We start from the raw sequence: 16,108 nt of genomic DNA, 5'->3' as shown, positions 1-16,108 counted from the left end.
ATAATCACGAGCCCTAAGCAGGGACCCGTTAGCTTTAAAAAGGTGCAGCATCATAAGCACCATGAAGCAGAATTCTCAAGCTTCCAGTGGGCAGGGCACGAGGGCCATCCGGGCCTGTATTTCCCAATGGGTTCAAGGAGATCTAATTTTGTCTGTCATACTTCAAATTTGGTGAAACTACAAGGTCCAGATTTCCAGGCAAAAACACACCTCGAGTGAATTCTCGGTATGGCCAAGGGAAACTTAAAAGCTCGTACCAAGTAGCACTTGCTAAACATTGATTTCCTGCATCCTGAGCAGCGTGCAAAATAAACATTCCATGTATGTGTACACATTCGGTTGATATTTATTTTCAAGATGGCCGCCCTATTTAGACTCCAGGAACTGCTCTAGTCATCAAGTCCTGGGAATTGTAGTCCGTCTTTAATTTCCACGGTTAAAAATGTTTGGTTTGAAGCGTAGTTTGGCGGGTTGGCGTGCCTTTGCCATATGCAGTTCCAAAGGGGAAAAAAGTGCAGTGCGTTATGCAGAGAGACGTGGGAAGCTTCCCCCTGCCCCCAGCTGTAAAGGTGAAACTCATCAGCGCTGGCTTCCAGACTGTCCAAGACCTGCTGGAGGTCAGCCCCTACGAGCTCAGCAAAGGTACCCTTCATTATGTACCGAATCCTGTCATCAGAGTGAGATGGCGTTGTCTGCTTGTAATATATATAGAGAGTAGGCAGCTTAGGACAGAGACCGAAACACACAGTACTGGAAGCAGACCGTACGTCTCGGGTTGTACTGACCAATTTCTGTCGAAAATATGCACCTTTCGTGCGTTAGTTGCGCAGACGTACGTGGCTGGAGTGGACTATAGACTAGTCTAAATCCTTCTAACTTGCGACCCGCGCAGCTCGTTTACCAACTCTTATCACAGTGGTGGTGTGAACACTGCCTGTAATATTCAGTGTCGGCGTTGTTCAAAGTAACAGGAAACCAAGCCCTGTGGCATATAGAGGAGCGTTCAAAACAAGCAATTAAATGCCCATCACATCAGTGGTGAACATAGGATTTTAAAAAGTACACTATGGCATTTTAAAATTTGACAGTGGTGTCTGGTGACTTCTTTGCAATGAGGGGGTCGTAAATATTTCCCAGTAATTAGAGCAAGTCCTTAAGCATAGTGGGAGAGCACGCACTACGGGAGGTATGGTGGGTATTCCCACTGAGACATTTTTTTAAAATAATGGGTTAAAGTCGAGCATTTTCAGCATACATTGTGAAAATGTGGGTAAAAACCCATACAATTTACAATTGGTTGTGGAAGGTAACGTGACAAATAATCCAGTATATGCTCGGTCCCCAACAGCATGCAGGAGTTTTTTTCCATTACGTTTTTATGATGCAGTGCCCACAATATATCAGCATTTTCCCTGTAAGGTCAGAACTGCCACTGTAGGGACACACTTGTGTTGACTTTGCTCAATAAAGCCAGTTCTGCAACCGTAAGTATACACCCATTATGGCTTAGCCCAGTAATGCTAAACCTGATGTACATCTGGTATAGTTGTTCTGGATAATATCTTGTTAATGTTATTTCACTTTAGTCTACAACATCATCCCGTCTGGGAGGCAATCTTCTGTGTTCACTTTAGGGATATCTACCATCCCTGTGGCACTCTACTAGCCCTTCTGCGATGGGTGTGTCACCTATTGCATTCTCTTCTTCAATATCTTTTTCAGGTATGTCCATGTCATCCACATTTTGGTCCGTGGGCACCACAGTATCATCTTCTCATTGCATATCACTGTTGACCGAGTGATGACACCCGTTTGAACCAGCTGCTGTTGTGTGTCACCTCTTCATAGTGTCCTTGTGCTTTTATCATGGATCCTTCCCTTCTTTTTATTGTCCAAGTTGTGGCCTTATGAGAGAGGTTTAGTTTTTTAATCACTTTCCTCTTTTTCAAGAGGGCTTCATCTCCCACATGTACTTGGGATGGTATGAGACGTCTACGCCTGGATTTTCTTTCATGATTTTCTCGCTGTATGTCACCCAGTTCCGTCACGCCAACAATTGCGGTCTCCCTCAATCAATCTTCTGGTATTGTCCATTGGACCTTATGGTGCAACTGTGCTTATCAGGCCATCTGTGGCATTGTTCGATATGCTCTCATGAACATAGTCTTCTACAGCGGTGTGACGTCTTTCAGCGCATTTTGGAACATTTCATTGAGAGTGCACATAAATTGTTCCACATCCCTGTTTGCCCTTGGCCAACACATGCCTATTCTGCTGAACTGTACCAATTCCACGCTTGACACATGCCATAGTTTGTTCACTATCGTGGATGATTCTATTGGTGGTGTTTTTGGGGTGTTTCCTGCTGCCTGGCACCACTTAAAAATGTTCATGGTCCCACTTGTTTTTTTAAGTTCAGAGAACCGCACTGTTTCCTTAAAGCAGGATTCAGTTTCACTTGCCCCTTTGTGTGCGGTGTGGGATCTTGCTAGGACCTGTAGAACCGGTGTCGGGGGTACCATGATTCTGTTATCTCAGAGTAGCACACCTATGGTTCCAACCAAGTGTTCTGACCGAACCCTCCAGAGGCCATTTACAAATGCTTGTGTTTCTGGCATGCAGTGCCCTAGGTCAGCCAGCAGAGTCTTCCATTGACCGCTTCTGAGACGGCTGAATACCTACCAATTACACCTCTCTTTCGCTATGTCAATGAGCGACATGGACTTGGGTACCAATGACGTGGTGATCATGTTTACCATTTCTTCAGTTTTGCTTTCACCTTCTGTCGATCCATGTACACCCTTTGTTAGATGGCGTGACAAGTAGTCGGCCAGGTTGGTTGCCCCAGCCTCCGAGAGTGAGCCCATAGTCCTGAGCTGCAGCATCCATCTTTCTAATCTTGGAGGGACAGTGCAGAACTTTGAAGTATCGGCAGCAATGGCTCATGGTCAGTGATCACCTTGACGGGGTGGCCAAAACGTATATGTGCAAGTGACCATAACACTGCCAGGGCCTTGTCCTCTATTTTGAAGTATTGCCTTTCTGTGAGAGTCAAAGCTTTGCTGGCAAATGCAATGAGGTGTCCCATTCCATCTGCATCTACTTGGGCTACCCCAGCCCCTAGCCCCACTGGGCTCACATTGACTAAGATTTCGGATCATTGAAGTGGATCGGAAAACACCATTGTGGTTTCCTTGGCCAGGGCAGCCTTGGCGTCCTCAAAAGCCTTGTGGGTGATTGCATTCCAATCAGTATCTTTGCTGATTGGATTTCACAGAGGTTCCGTAAAGATTGCCAGATTTGGAATGAATCTCTCACAAAAGTTAATCCTTCCCATTACATTTCTCACCTCAGCAGGTGAAGTCGAGGGGCCGGGGGATAGAGGAGGTGGAAAAGAACTTGACATCTTATTTTATTTATTTGTATATAATTCTAAATGAACTTTTACAAAGTATGATAAAATCACAATATTCAATACACATGAATGTGTAAATCACAGTTACAATTCTCCTATAACTAAGTCACAATCACAGTTAGTTCATCAATTTCAATTACGTTAGCTTTGACACAGAATCACAAAATGTTTAACAAATTCTTGAAAGAATCCTCAGAGGTTTACTAAACTTTACCAAGAACCTATTCACAAGTGCTACCGATCGCGAGCCCCGACCCCCAGCATCTCCCCGAAGTCCCTCAACACACACATACAGTTTTTAACATTTAGTATTAAATATCTAATATAAATATTAGGTGTTGAATATGTAAAGTTTACAGATGTTAGTAGTTTGGTATTAGTCGCAAGTGTTAAGCCATATCGAAATAGTTATAATGCTGCTACTATATAATTTTTTTTTACATATAAATAATTAAAATTCTAAAAAAACCCATAAAACTATGCAAATAAAATTAATTGGTTGCTTACATTATTGACCCTTGGTCCATTATCACTAGTAGACATTTTTCTATAGTACACCACAAGCGTTAAAGTGCAATATGCATACTTTCAGTCTCAGTTTTGACAGTAGTCCCCAAACGAGTCTTTCTTTATGGAATCGTAACCGTGTACCATGCCTCCTAGGATGGTCATGTATTCTATACCTATAGCTGGGCATTCCGTATGTTTTTGCCTTCTCCAGTTTCCCAGGTATTTTGCATATACAGCAATATCTATCCATAAGAGGTATCCTCAACTGTGCACCCAGAGAAACATATGTTGGCAACTGATTTGTGCGCAGCCTAAGTCGAAAACTCTGGACCGAAGGATTCAGACATTGTCTCAAGTATCTGAGGTTGCAGATATTTGTGCACCACCCTGGATAAATAGCAGTAACATCTAATCTTCGCCAAGTGGGCATAATTTTTAGTCGAGTCCCACTGTTTAACTTTACGTTTAAAGATATTCTCTCTGAGAAAATAAGGGTGCCACCCAATACTCTTGTATAGGCTGGCAATTAACTTGTCAAACTGCTTGTTCATACTCCCTTAGGTCGAGTTTACGTCTGATTCTAATAAAGAGAGGAATTGGCATTTTGGTTGCGTATGGGTTTTAATCAGTATTATAACTCTTCTGATAAGCAACTTGCTGTTAAGCGAGACCAACCCCAACTCAAGCTGAATATATTCTATTGAAGTTGAGACACTCGTCTTGAAAATACATTTCCAGAAAGATCCCTCCAACTGGTCTAACCAGCGCAAATCCACCATCGCCAGCGACTCCATACCATATAGGACCAATGGGCAGAAGCACTGTCTCTAGAGGGTAATAATCCACTCCATGGGAAACCCTGTAGTATTTCTTGCGAAGTTGCCAATTAACTGAATCATGCGCAGCGCCTTAGTCTTCTTGGCAGACACTATATACATGTAAGTTCTGCTACTGCTCATATCTAATCCTAAATAAGGATAACCTGCAACGTAATCAACCTTACTGAGACAAGTGTGGACCGCCAACATTTGTGTCTTCCCCATATTTATGCTCAGCTAATTTTTCACTGCATACTTAATCAGGGTGTCGAACATAGCTTTTGCTCCCCTACAAGTATAATTCAGCACAACCAAATCATTGCCATGGAGCATACAGGTGATAGTCCTACCACCCACCTTGGGACAACACCCCATATCAGTTATAAGTCGAGCCGAGAGATCAGCTGTTAGAGGTTGCAGAGCAATGGCGCGATAGTACAGCCCTGCGTCACACCTTTCCCGATCATGACTGGCGCTGAAAGCCCACACCCTCCTCATTCATTCGCGCACGTGCTTGGGTATTCAAATGTAAGCCTTCAAGCACATTAATGATCCATTTCGGACAGCCCCAGGCAAGCAATTTACCCCACAGTATCGTATGGTGAACTCTGCCTTCGTTGACTTTAAAGCAGCAATAGACAATGTATAAACTGCACCCTGCGGGTTCCAATGTTCCCCTGATCAGAAAGTCAAGCATCCTTAGGTTATGTGTCGTGCAACAGCCAGGAAGAAACCCTGTCTGCATAAATTGCAGCACATGGGACTCCTCAGCCCAGGACTGAAGCGCCCTCAGAACGAAATTAGAATGTTTTTTCCCCAGACACGTCCAATAATGATAGAAGCCTGTAATTCTCTGGCATCAATCGGTTGCCTTTCTTATACACCGTGATAAGAACAGACTGCTGCCAGGAAAGACCATTTGTTTTAATACCATATTTGCAAGTCCATTTGGACAGGAAGTCCCTGTAAAGTTTAATTTTCAGGATAATCAGTCGAATGTTGACTTCATCGAAGGTCAACGGCCACCCTCCAATCATATATTCCGGATGTGAAACCACACTGTTGTCGCCACTATGTCTTTTGACGTGTCCGAGCTATTCAGTTTCTTGTATAGGATTCAGCATTCGTTTATTACTGTCCCCATTAGCCTTAGCCAACATACCCCGGATCTTCCTGTGATTGGCACTCCTAAGGGCCGCAAACAGTTCCTGCCAACTTACATTAAGGGAGGACCACTTCCACCTTCTAAGCCATCCTTGATACTTTTCCTTGGCGCCTCTTATACGTTTGGCCACTAAGGGGTCTGGAAACCCCAAATTACTTATCAAACTTATTTCTCTGAGCATGCATCTCTTAGCATTCTCTTATAGCAGGATCGAATGCATGTAGGTGTTTACTACAAATCTGCCCTGAGACTTTATTACCAGCAGCAATGTTAGAAGTCAATGTTCTAATCCATGCCAATATCATCACACAATCTGGAAATCCTGGTATCCATTTTAAGCAAATGCTTCGCTGTCCAGCAAACTCAGTTGCTGGCATGGTTAGTATGAATACCAACAAATCCACTTGCTCTAAATCTAGTATGATGCCGATTAATGTGAAGTGATAAGTTATTATGATCGCTGAACTCTATGGGGACGACCTTTAGCTCCTCAGCCATAAGTAAGCAGGCATTATTTCCGAAGAAATAATTTTGCGTGACCTCAGTCATTACCCCCCCCCCCCCCCAAAGTTAATTGCCCCGGGATATCTCCCTCGGTTCTGCTATTTAGCATAATTAAATCCCACTGCCGTAGGAAAGCAACCCACAGTTTACTCTTAGGATTGCATATTTCTTGGGTCATCACACACCTTTCTTTAACTTTCCAGTAGGCTGCACACACACATTATCATCTATGCACCTGGCATTTAGATCCTCCCCACCCCCCCAAATGACTGAGTAGTCCGCTAATTTCCCTTCACATGTTAACAAGAGCTTTTCAAGGCCTGAATGGATATCATCCAATACTTTAGTGCTTGGGGGTACATACACGTTAAATCATCAAACGTTTCCAATCATTTGCAATGTCCTCCTGCCACTCCTCCACTGCCATCACAATGTCATCAGCCGAGGAGGCCAGCAACCGGCGGGAGCGAAAGTTGTGTTTAACCCCAATTCTAAGACCCCCAGAAGGGTCTGCCCTTCGGGACCTTTTTAGCCAAGGATTGGTAAATATGGTAGCCCACCACCTGGAGAGAGCTATACAACCAGGTCTCCTGTAACATCAATATATCAAATTTTGTTAAGATAGTCAAGGGACCATGCTGGTCTAATAAGTGCCTAAAGTCTTGTGTGTTCCAACTAGCAATCTTAACCAGTCAATAGTCACCATCATGTAGATGTTTGGGCATCTTTTTGGCAACTGGCCCACCCCATGATATAGCTACATACACAGGACGTACATCACCATAATCCTTAGTAACTGTTCTCATCTCCCCAGGTAAATCGTCCCACAGTGCGCCATCTATACAGGAATCGTAATATCATATCGTCTACCTTTTCAGGGTCTGCAGAGATGCCAGTGTCCTGAAAGACAAAGCTGAGCAAATGTACTTTTCTTTGCAGAAATCTATGGTTACTCTCATGGAGGGTGAGACTTTTCAAATGCAATTTCAGGAAAAATGGTTTCAACCTCCTTAGATGTTGTTGCATGTATGGGTACCCCCTTGCTCACATGTATCACTCCTTCCCGACCAGCTAGCACTCCTCTCGCTGTGCTGGAAAACCTCTGCCACTTGTGACACTTTAAAACTCCATCTCTTTTTATCAGAATAAACCGATGTGCAACAAAAATCTCTGGTAGAAAATATCTTGGCCTCCCAGAGATCCGTCAGTATATCCTCAAGAGTCAGGGTGCAATGATGCTCTCTTCTGATTGCTGTATTCGGGATCCTCATATCCAAACGGCAGCATGTTTTTGGGGTTTGCTGCCATCGCTATTGGAGATATCTATGCTCTGGGGACTCCAATCTTCTCAATGTGATCTGACTCCAACATATTTATCTCCTCTTCCACTTTTTTCCTCAAATGGAAGAGGATGCGTCTATGTCTGAGGGCGACTGTCTGAATCGTATCAATATACAGTCGCACTTGTTTACCTTGGAAAATGTTGTGGAATTCTGACCGAGGTTGTCCTTGTCTATGGCATACATGTTAAATGTAAAATGCACTAGCCCCAAAGCCTTGAATGTGATGTAGCTTAGTAACGTCAGTAGCTGCTGACGTGAGGTAGAACGTTGCAGGTGTAGAGTTGCATGTAAAATGCACCTTCCAACGGTAAGGGAGTCTTACCCTCCTACATAAATATTCAAGTTTTGGAAGTCATTAGTGTTGGCTGGGGTGATAGCTTCTGAATTTGCTCAGTCAGCATTACATTAACGGATGATCTCATGTCAATGAGTACTGGGACATTGGTGGAGAGTATTTGTACTGCACAGCGTGGCTGTCTGTGTTTTCCTGGTTTCTCGTTCGATATTGCAGAGATATCAAATACATCCTCAGTGTCAAAACATTTTCAGGTTCGCTTCTCCTTTCAGTATTCTCTGGTATATTACAGAAACTCTGGCCGGGTCTCCTTTTGCTTTAAGTGGTATTCGGAATTGGTGGTGGAGGACACACCCCTCTGCACATACTAGCGTTGTGATTCATTTGACCTAATCTTCTGCATTGTTAACCGGTGGATTGGCACCCTCGAGAAAGTGAAACGAACCATCCACACTGTTCACAGTACGTTTTCGACTTATCTGGTTGTTTGTTGCAGCTATGGCTGTGACCTCGATTTTACCTCTGCTACTGAAGTTTTTCGATGGTGTTGCCTTAACCATTTACACTGATTAAAGTTTCAACCTTTTAATGGCATCCTTCACGTGAGTTGCCCTTGAGCTGGCACATTTTTAAGCATTTCCCAATTCTAATGTGCGGATCAGCAGCAGTAGCCATGGTTCTTTTAAAATCTGTTTTTGCAGTTGGCAGGAGAAGCATTCCTGAATTATTTGTCCCTGGATTTCTACTTCATTGTTTCTGAATGCACAGATGGACTTTAGTTGTCGCAATCTGGTGTAAAACGCATCTAGCGACTCAGTCAGATTCTGCTGTGCCTGGCGTAATTGAAATATTTCATAGTCTACATTGACCATCAGGGTGGAATAGTTTAACTTAGCACCTGTAGCAGCGTATGACCCTTCATCCTGAGGGAGAAATTTGTAGTGTGTGGACCTCACTTCAGCATAAAACCTCATTGAGCATTTGGGGGCGTTGTTATCCCACACACACCCGCAAACAACATTTTAAGTATTTCGCACCGGAGAGCCCATCGTGGGCCTACGGTCACAGGCGTGCCTGACTGGACAAATTCCGTCAACTGGCTGCTGCGAAATGGATGGAGTGGCGGATGATGTTCTATACTAGTCCTGCGCCCTTTGTCCCATAGGTTGTATCATCCCTGCTTGCGTCTTCCTCCCCACTCCTTTGTCTGCACACATCATTGTATGATGGAAATAACTGCGTGCTGCCAGAGCTGCAGAACATGACAGTCCAAATCAAGACTGTTCTGATGCGCAGGCAAAGGTACCAACTTCTCCTCAGCAGGCGGTCAGAATGTGAGAAAAGAGCCTTCCTCTTATGGTGCACCTGTAATAGGCACTGAGTTGTGTCAGCAAATTGACTCGGATTGCATGGAGAATGCATATAGATATGATTTGGTCTCTCACACTGGTCATTTTGGAACCTTAAATGAGCTCCGGTTCTCGCAATGAATTCTTCAGTGTCTCGTTGCGAAGCGAGCTGCACCGCCGAGTGAGCGGCGCCCACGAGAACTGTCTCAGGCCGGGTCGACACGTAGCCTCGCCTTTGGCACCATGCAGATGTCATACTTTATTCGATCTTGATCGCCGGTGCACCCATGAAAGGCACTGGTGGTACATCAGCGGACGTCACAGAAGTGCGCATGTCGCTTGGGTAGCAAGCCACCTTGTTGCCAAATGTTATGCAGGCCCAGATGAATACACACACACACACACTGGAGATGGTAGTGTAATTGGCCCAACCTCAGAACTGATGTGGCCCTTTCTTCCCAAACATGACATCACATCCCCTGCATGTTAGCCACTTTGTGGTGCAAAGTTACAACAGCCAGCACTGCCTCTGTAAGAACACATGATCTTGGATTTGCCCAATAACGCCGTCAAGGCCACCCCCATGATGGCTTTGGCCCAAAATGGAAGTACTTGCCCCTGTGAGAACACACTTGTGTTTGCTTTGGCCCACCATGCCAGTCTTAACCATTGAAAGAACACTGGTTTTGTCTCAAAATGGCAGTATTTACCCCTGTAAGAAGACACTTGAGATGACTTAGCCCCAACATGCTAAAATTTGCCCCTCTAAGAACATACTTGCAGTGGTTTTGACACAACATTCCAATATTTGCCCCTGTAACAACACACTTGCGATGGCTTTGCCACTACATGCCTATATCTGCCCCTGTAAGAGTCCACTTGTGATGGCTTTGCCCCAATATGCCAGTATCTGCCCCTGTAGGAACATACACCACTGTCCATTATGCACCAGCCGCCACTGAGATTGGAGCTCAGGGTTGGGGGAGAGCGAGAGAAACTGTTGGATAGGGTCCTGGAGGGCAGTGAGTGGTTAAATTAAACGATGCATTTTGCTACAGCAGTCTCTGCCTATGAAAGTATACATTTGCCAGCATTGCTTGAAATCCAAAATATTTTTTTAAAATGCACAAGTGACGTTCTATGAACATGCTTTACTTTCTGCCACCATTTTAGGGTATAGGTGGGGAAGCACAGTGAGGCCTTGGCCAGCCAGTGCCTGGCTTCAGCTTTTCTCAAGTGTCAAGCCATTGCTTAGGCAAAACATGAGTTGAGCCATGCAAGCTTGGAAAAAACAAAGTAGTTAAACGAAATGCTCCCACAGTCTGGTTCTAAAACCATACCACTTCATTGACACTGACGCAATAGCCCTCAACGCTTGCCAAATGCTGCTATTGCAATCCCTGTTAAACCCTCGCTTTTTAAAACGATGCAGAGACGGGCAGTCTTCTCCATCTACACCTAAAACAAAGAAAATATACAAAAAGGCTGCTTTTCTAACATTTTCCCCCAACGCCTGCAATCATTGTCTTCGGCTGCCCCCCACCATGGGCTGCCACCTCCCTTAAAAATGTTGTCCCTACTTACTTGCCTCGGCCAATGTCGTCACTGGCAATGGATTGTTTGAGTGACCATTCACCAGGACAGAAGCTCCTTATAAATGATACTTAAGGTACATGCTTATTGACAAGAACTACAACGGGGGCATGTGTTTGGCAAAGCCTCACACATCTCCGTATCGGTGCCCAAACGTATGCCTTCTTTCAAGACAAACTGTGCCACCTAACCACCCACTTTTTAACAGATTTACTTAATTTCAATGACCTCTAAGTTTGACACACACAAATGTTTATCTGTTGCGGAACTTCACATTCTTGACATCCAGCATAATAACGATCTGCATGAGTCAAACACTGCCTATAGGTGGGTGGCCATATCACTCTGTGCTGTACAATTCCTCTGTAGACATGAGTTTACCGATGTTTCTTCTTAACTTGGGAGACAACCCGTGCTTCCAAAGGCCTTTTGAGATAATAGTCCCTGAACCCCTTTACACCCCTGGCATTTTGGCACCATTAATCAAATGATCCATTTTCACTTGGTCTAGTCTTTTGTACGGATTATAACATTTCCATACTGTTCTTATTTCTTCCCCTCCAATATAAAGGTCTTGGGTTTATTTTTATGCAGTTCCCGCATATTTCCCTTTCTTAATAAACTTTATCATTAAACCAGTGTGTTTTGATTTTTTTTTTTAAATGTATTTTGTATAAAAAAGAGTAACATCAAACTGCCTGAGAGTTTTGATTCTCTATGCTCCTCTCTCCTAGCTTGGTGATAATCGATAATGCCTGTGGCCCCCGTCTTCAGGGATGTTGCAGCTTCTCACTGTGGGTCTCTTTCACCGTGCTGTCTAAGTGGGGTGGGTAGTGACCAGGCTTCAGTTGCATATCAGGAAAGTGAGGTGTTTTATCTGGTTTTGCCCTTTATGTTTCTTCTTGGCTTCTGGACTGGATAAGGTGTTTCTAAAAGAAACGGACACACTGGCAAGTATCCTGCAATGGCGTTATGACATGAGCAAGAGGTGTACTGCTTAGAAACTGGCTGGTGAAAGGGGTGGGCAACAGAAATTAGAACTTTTTCGACTGCAACCGTCTCGCTTAGGAGTAGGACTGGCTCATGATTTCTCCCTGGTAGGCCTTCCACCCCTGCTGAAAGGGGTGTTGTCCTCTCTTGACAACGTCAGTGGCCTTGTCACATTATGATCCCCAGAATAGGAGATGTGTTATAGGGGGTCCTAGAGGGGGAGATTAAGTAACAGAGAAGGAGAGCCCCAAGTAGGGGAGGACCTTTGGGACACTTGCCCAAAGGGAGGAAGCCCTGAATTCTGAGAGAGGCTGAGCAGCCTGGTGTTTCCAACAAGAAGGGATAGGGACTGAGTGTTAGAGCAAACTAAGGAAGGTATCTTCCGGTCTGGAATGTTCTGAATGCTTCTTTGGTTGCTGTCCTTCATATATAATCCTGAGTTCAAGTACTAAGTTTCCCAAAAACCTTTGTTTCCATGCACTAGTTTTGTTTTACTGTTGCCTAATAAAACCTCTTTAACAATATTCCGCTATGAGTATCTGTGTATTGCCCCGGCCATGTGACAGCGGGTTCTTCTAATCCATTTCATTCAAGATAGACCATAATAAACATAAGGATCAGCTGGACGAGATTCTTGCTGGGAATCCCGAGGCAGGCGAATCTGACCCACACTGCGGAAACAGATTTAGGTGCCTAAGCGATGGTGTGTGTATGCTGACTCGACCATCTTTAAACCACTTCCCTAAATGCTTTTTCAATCATACGAACTGTTGGGATGCATGGATAGGCATGTAAAAATCAGAGTTGTCCAGAAACAGCCCAGTCGTCATAGCCTGGCGTCCTGAGGAGAACATTTCTCTGCACTCAAGAGCATAGACCTATTTCTTGTATGTTGCCCGCGTGACCCTGGCATGCATCTAATGTTAAGGCCAGTAGAATGAACTAGGTGGCTTCCCCATCCAAGGTTACATGGTCCATTAAACTGAAGGTCGAAAGGTGGGCACTAGAAGTTATTTTCCCTCAAGGTCCTATGAGTGGGTTGTGGGGAGTGGGCCAGGTGATGGCTGTCTGCCTTCTCGCCCATCTCCCGTTTATTCTGCAAAGCATAAATGAGATTTCCTAAATTGATAAGTAGAGTTTGCTAATGAAAATGTTCTTGATTAGCAAACAAACAAACCCATTTGATTAGCAATCTTGTACTAATATTTTTAATGTCACCAGAAGTTATTTGTACCCAAGACATAAAATACGTAAGAATACAGCAGTTTTGTGTACCGCTGAAGTACAACATTAGGCATTTCAAATTCTTTAAAATTCCACTAGACCTGCTGGTAGAATATTTTAGTTTACCTACTCAACCTAAGAGAAATGCACTCGACCCATAGGCTTTCTGTAAAATGGTGCATGTCACCACAAACCTACTTGATGTTTGGGACCCTGCTGCCACCCAGAGGCCAGTCATGCACAGTTAAACCTTTATTTGACATTTACTGCAAATAAAGTAAATGTTAAAAGTTTCAAACATCCTTTGCAAATGGTGCCGCCCTTCATAAAATCTACTGAACTATGTAAGTGGGTGCAGTGACTTTACAAGCCCTGGATGGATGTCTGTAAAATTTAAAAGGTTAGCCGCATGAATGGAGACAAATAGATGGATATGATAAGGCTCTGAAAGCAGTTTGGCTAGCTTGCTCACACATATGCTAATATATAATGCAATACTAGAGCAAAGCGACCTCTGTAGGCTAACTACAGTGTATGTTAGTGCAGTAGATCTACAGACTGGATGGAACGTTTGATCACTACTTTGTGTAAACATTAGTTTAGTATATCCAATATATAAGGGGAATGAAAGTAAGACACTCGGTAGAGTGGATGGCGTAGCAGGCAGAGAACTAGGCAAACTAGTTGGAATATTCTCGTTTGCTGCAATCAGATATGTCGGGGAGCATGGGACTTGCTCATGAGCAGCAGTTGCATGATGCATGCAACCAGCAAGTTACAGAACGAGGTTTGCCATCAAGTGTTTTGGCCATGTGATGTTCATTTTCAAGTGTTCACTCTTCATTATCATGTATCTTCCCCTACAAAATTAAATATAGTTGACCCTATGAGATTTAGATACACTAACCTACGCTTAACTGCAATGCATGGAGGGAAAGCAGTGTTTTACAGTAGCAATACTGTTATCTAACAACTCAAATGTTTAGGAATGGAATTGCAAGACAAATCTTTGCCAAACAGATTATAGTTTGCTTAGTAAAAGAAAGAAAACAAAAACCTGCCTAGCACTCCCACAAAGGCCTTTAGCACTGAAGAACGTACAAGTAATTAGTGCTGCACTTTTCTACATTAGACCCTTTAAACTTGTAGTGAACAGAGAAAGGACTTTGGAATGAGCCCTGAAGATAAGAGGAAAGAAGGCCGAGCTATGCTTTCATTGAACAGGGTTCTCTTAAATAGCTAGCTTTGCGACACATGTGCCAATTTAATTAGTAAACCTACAGAATTGCATAGCAAATTGCTATGCATCACTGCTTATTTTATGCGTTGATCTGATAAAACATAGTATGGGTAAGGGGAATGAGAGGCTTCTGCTACATTATGCACTCCATAATGTTGGGGAAAGGAAAGTAGGAAGTTTTTTTCCTCCCATCCACTGTATGCTACTTATTGAGACAAGGGCCCCACCTTTTAAAGTTTAGGTTTGTTAAATGCAGTGCACAAGCACTACAAACCTATGTTTTTCCCCTGGAAAAAGTGAAAATGGTCCTGCTTTAGGGGCAGTGTGTGTGCATGAACTTGGGCTTTACTGAGCATGCTCGCCGGGTTGGATGTGCAGTACCTACTTCCACATGCCCAGGTGGACGCGTCACTGTGTTCTTCCTGAAATTAAGTCTTGCGTCTTTGTTAGATTGCCATTGTGCAAGCATTACAGCTGTCCTAATGCAAGGCCTATCCTGAGTCTGACAGAATTCTACCCTTTGAAGATGGGGTCCTTTCAGTGAAAATTGCTTCAGAGGGTACACTTCAACAGGAATGTGTTAAAACAGGAGTTCAATATGTTTAAGCATGCAGGTAAAACATTTTAGCATTGTAGATGTTTTATTTAGCGCTGATATGCCTCATTGTGGCCACTTCATAGTTGGTTGGCTCAGGTTGCCAAAAACTAATATTCCTCGGAGAGGATTGAAGAGGACCATTATGTCACACCCCGCTGCCTCCATTGTAAATTAACGAATTTTGTTATTTTTCACGGATACAGCTCAGACCACAAAACGTACATTTGCCACTAGCAAGTGATAATTAACTCTTGCTGACATAAAATGTTGTGCTAAGTGCATGCAGGGGACTGACCTTCATGCCCGTGGGCAAGTTTTATACACCTGTCCCTAGTTCCTTACAACCTGACATTGTCCGCGTTGTATTGCTTCTGTCTCATCTGGTGTTTATTTTTGCTGTCTCTGGATTCTGCACTTGAGCAAGGCCTCAATGGGAAAGTGCGCTTCAGATCATGGACCGAGTGGGGGCTCGGGTTTGGTAATGCCCCGCTTTTTCAAGTTGCTAACACAAAAATCCAATATCTGATAGCATTCATTAAATTGCACTGTACCAGTTTAGCATATTTGTTAATTTCAGTTGTTTAGCTTTTGAAGACCCGTACACTCCTCTGAAAGTAGATGCACAGTAAAAGAACACTGTTTGTTTACCATATTTGTTTCATTTCCGTGGGTACAGGTACAAAGAGTTGAATAGTGTGCAGTCCTAAGAAAGCCACCTTCTCTTTAGAGAAATACATCTGAACTGATATGGTCCGGGTTTCAAAGACAAATAGTGGCTTTCTTTGAAAACCTTTCGCAATTTGAGCAATGACATCAAGCGAAAAAGGCACGTGGAAAAAGTTTCTTTTAATAGCCGTTCAGATTTTATTCCATGTTGTTGAAGTCTCCGAAGCACCATCTTCAGATGTTGCAGTTCGTCTTTCCTTCTTGTCAGTCACCACGAGCAGAGTTTGTGAAATTAATCGCATGCTATTCTGTTAGCTAGTCGTCTGCCACCACCACGAAAACAAGCCTGCTATCCTTAAATAGGCCGTTTTGTGTTTTGCAGGTGTCGAGGTGAAATT

General features: G+C 43.6%; 1 protein-coding gene across 2 annotated transcripts in view; it reads left to right on the top strand.

Annotated features, from left to right (window-relative positions):
- The first annotated feature begins 438 nt into the window (after positions 1-438).
- The window catches only part of RAD51C (RAD51 paralog C), a 609,255-nt gene continuing 593,585 nt past the window's right edge, over positions 439-16,108 (top strand). The window contains exon 1 of one of the 2 annotated variants that reach the window (XM_069615161.1): positions 439-642. In XM_069615161.1, coding sequence (XP_069471262.1) covers positions 525-642 — 118 coding nt within the window. In that variant the 5' untranslated portion in view covers positions 439-524. The remainder of the gene's footprint in view (positions 643-16,108) is intronic. The other variant, XM_069615160.1, reaches the window with a different exon arrangement.

The sequence above is a fragment of the Ambystoma mexicanum genome, chromosome 9 (genome assembly GCF_040938575.1).
Source record: "Ambystoma mexicanum isolate Mex_15411 chromosome 9, UKY_AmexF1_1, whole genome shotgun sequence".
NCBI classification, from domain to species: Eukaryota; Metazoa; Chordata; class Amphibia; order Caudata; family Ambystomatidae; genus Ambystoma; species Ambystoma mexicanum.
The sequence above is the reverse complement of the archived record's forward strand: the minus strand, read 5'-3'. Positions and strand labels throughout refer to the sequence as shown.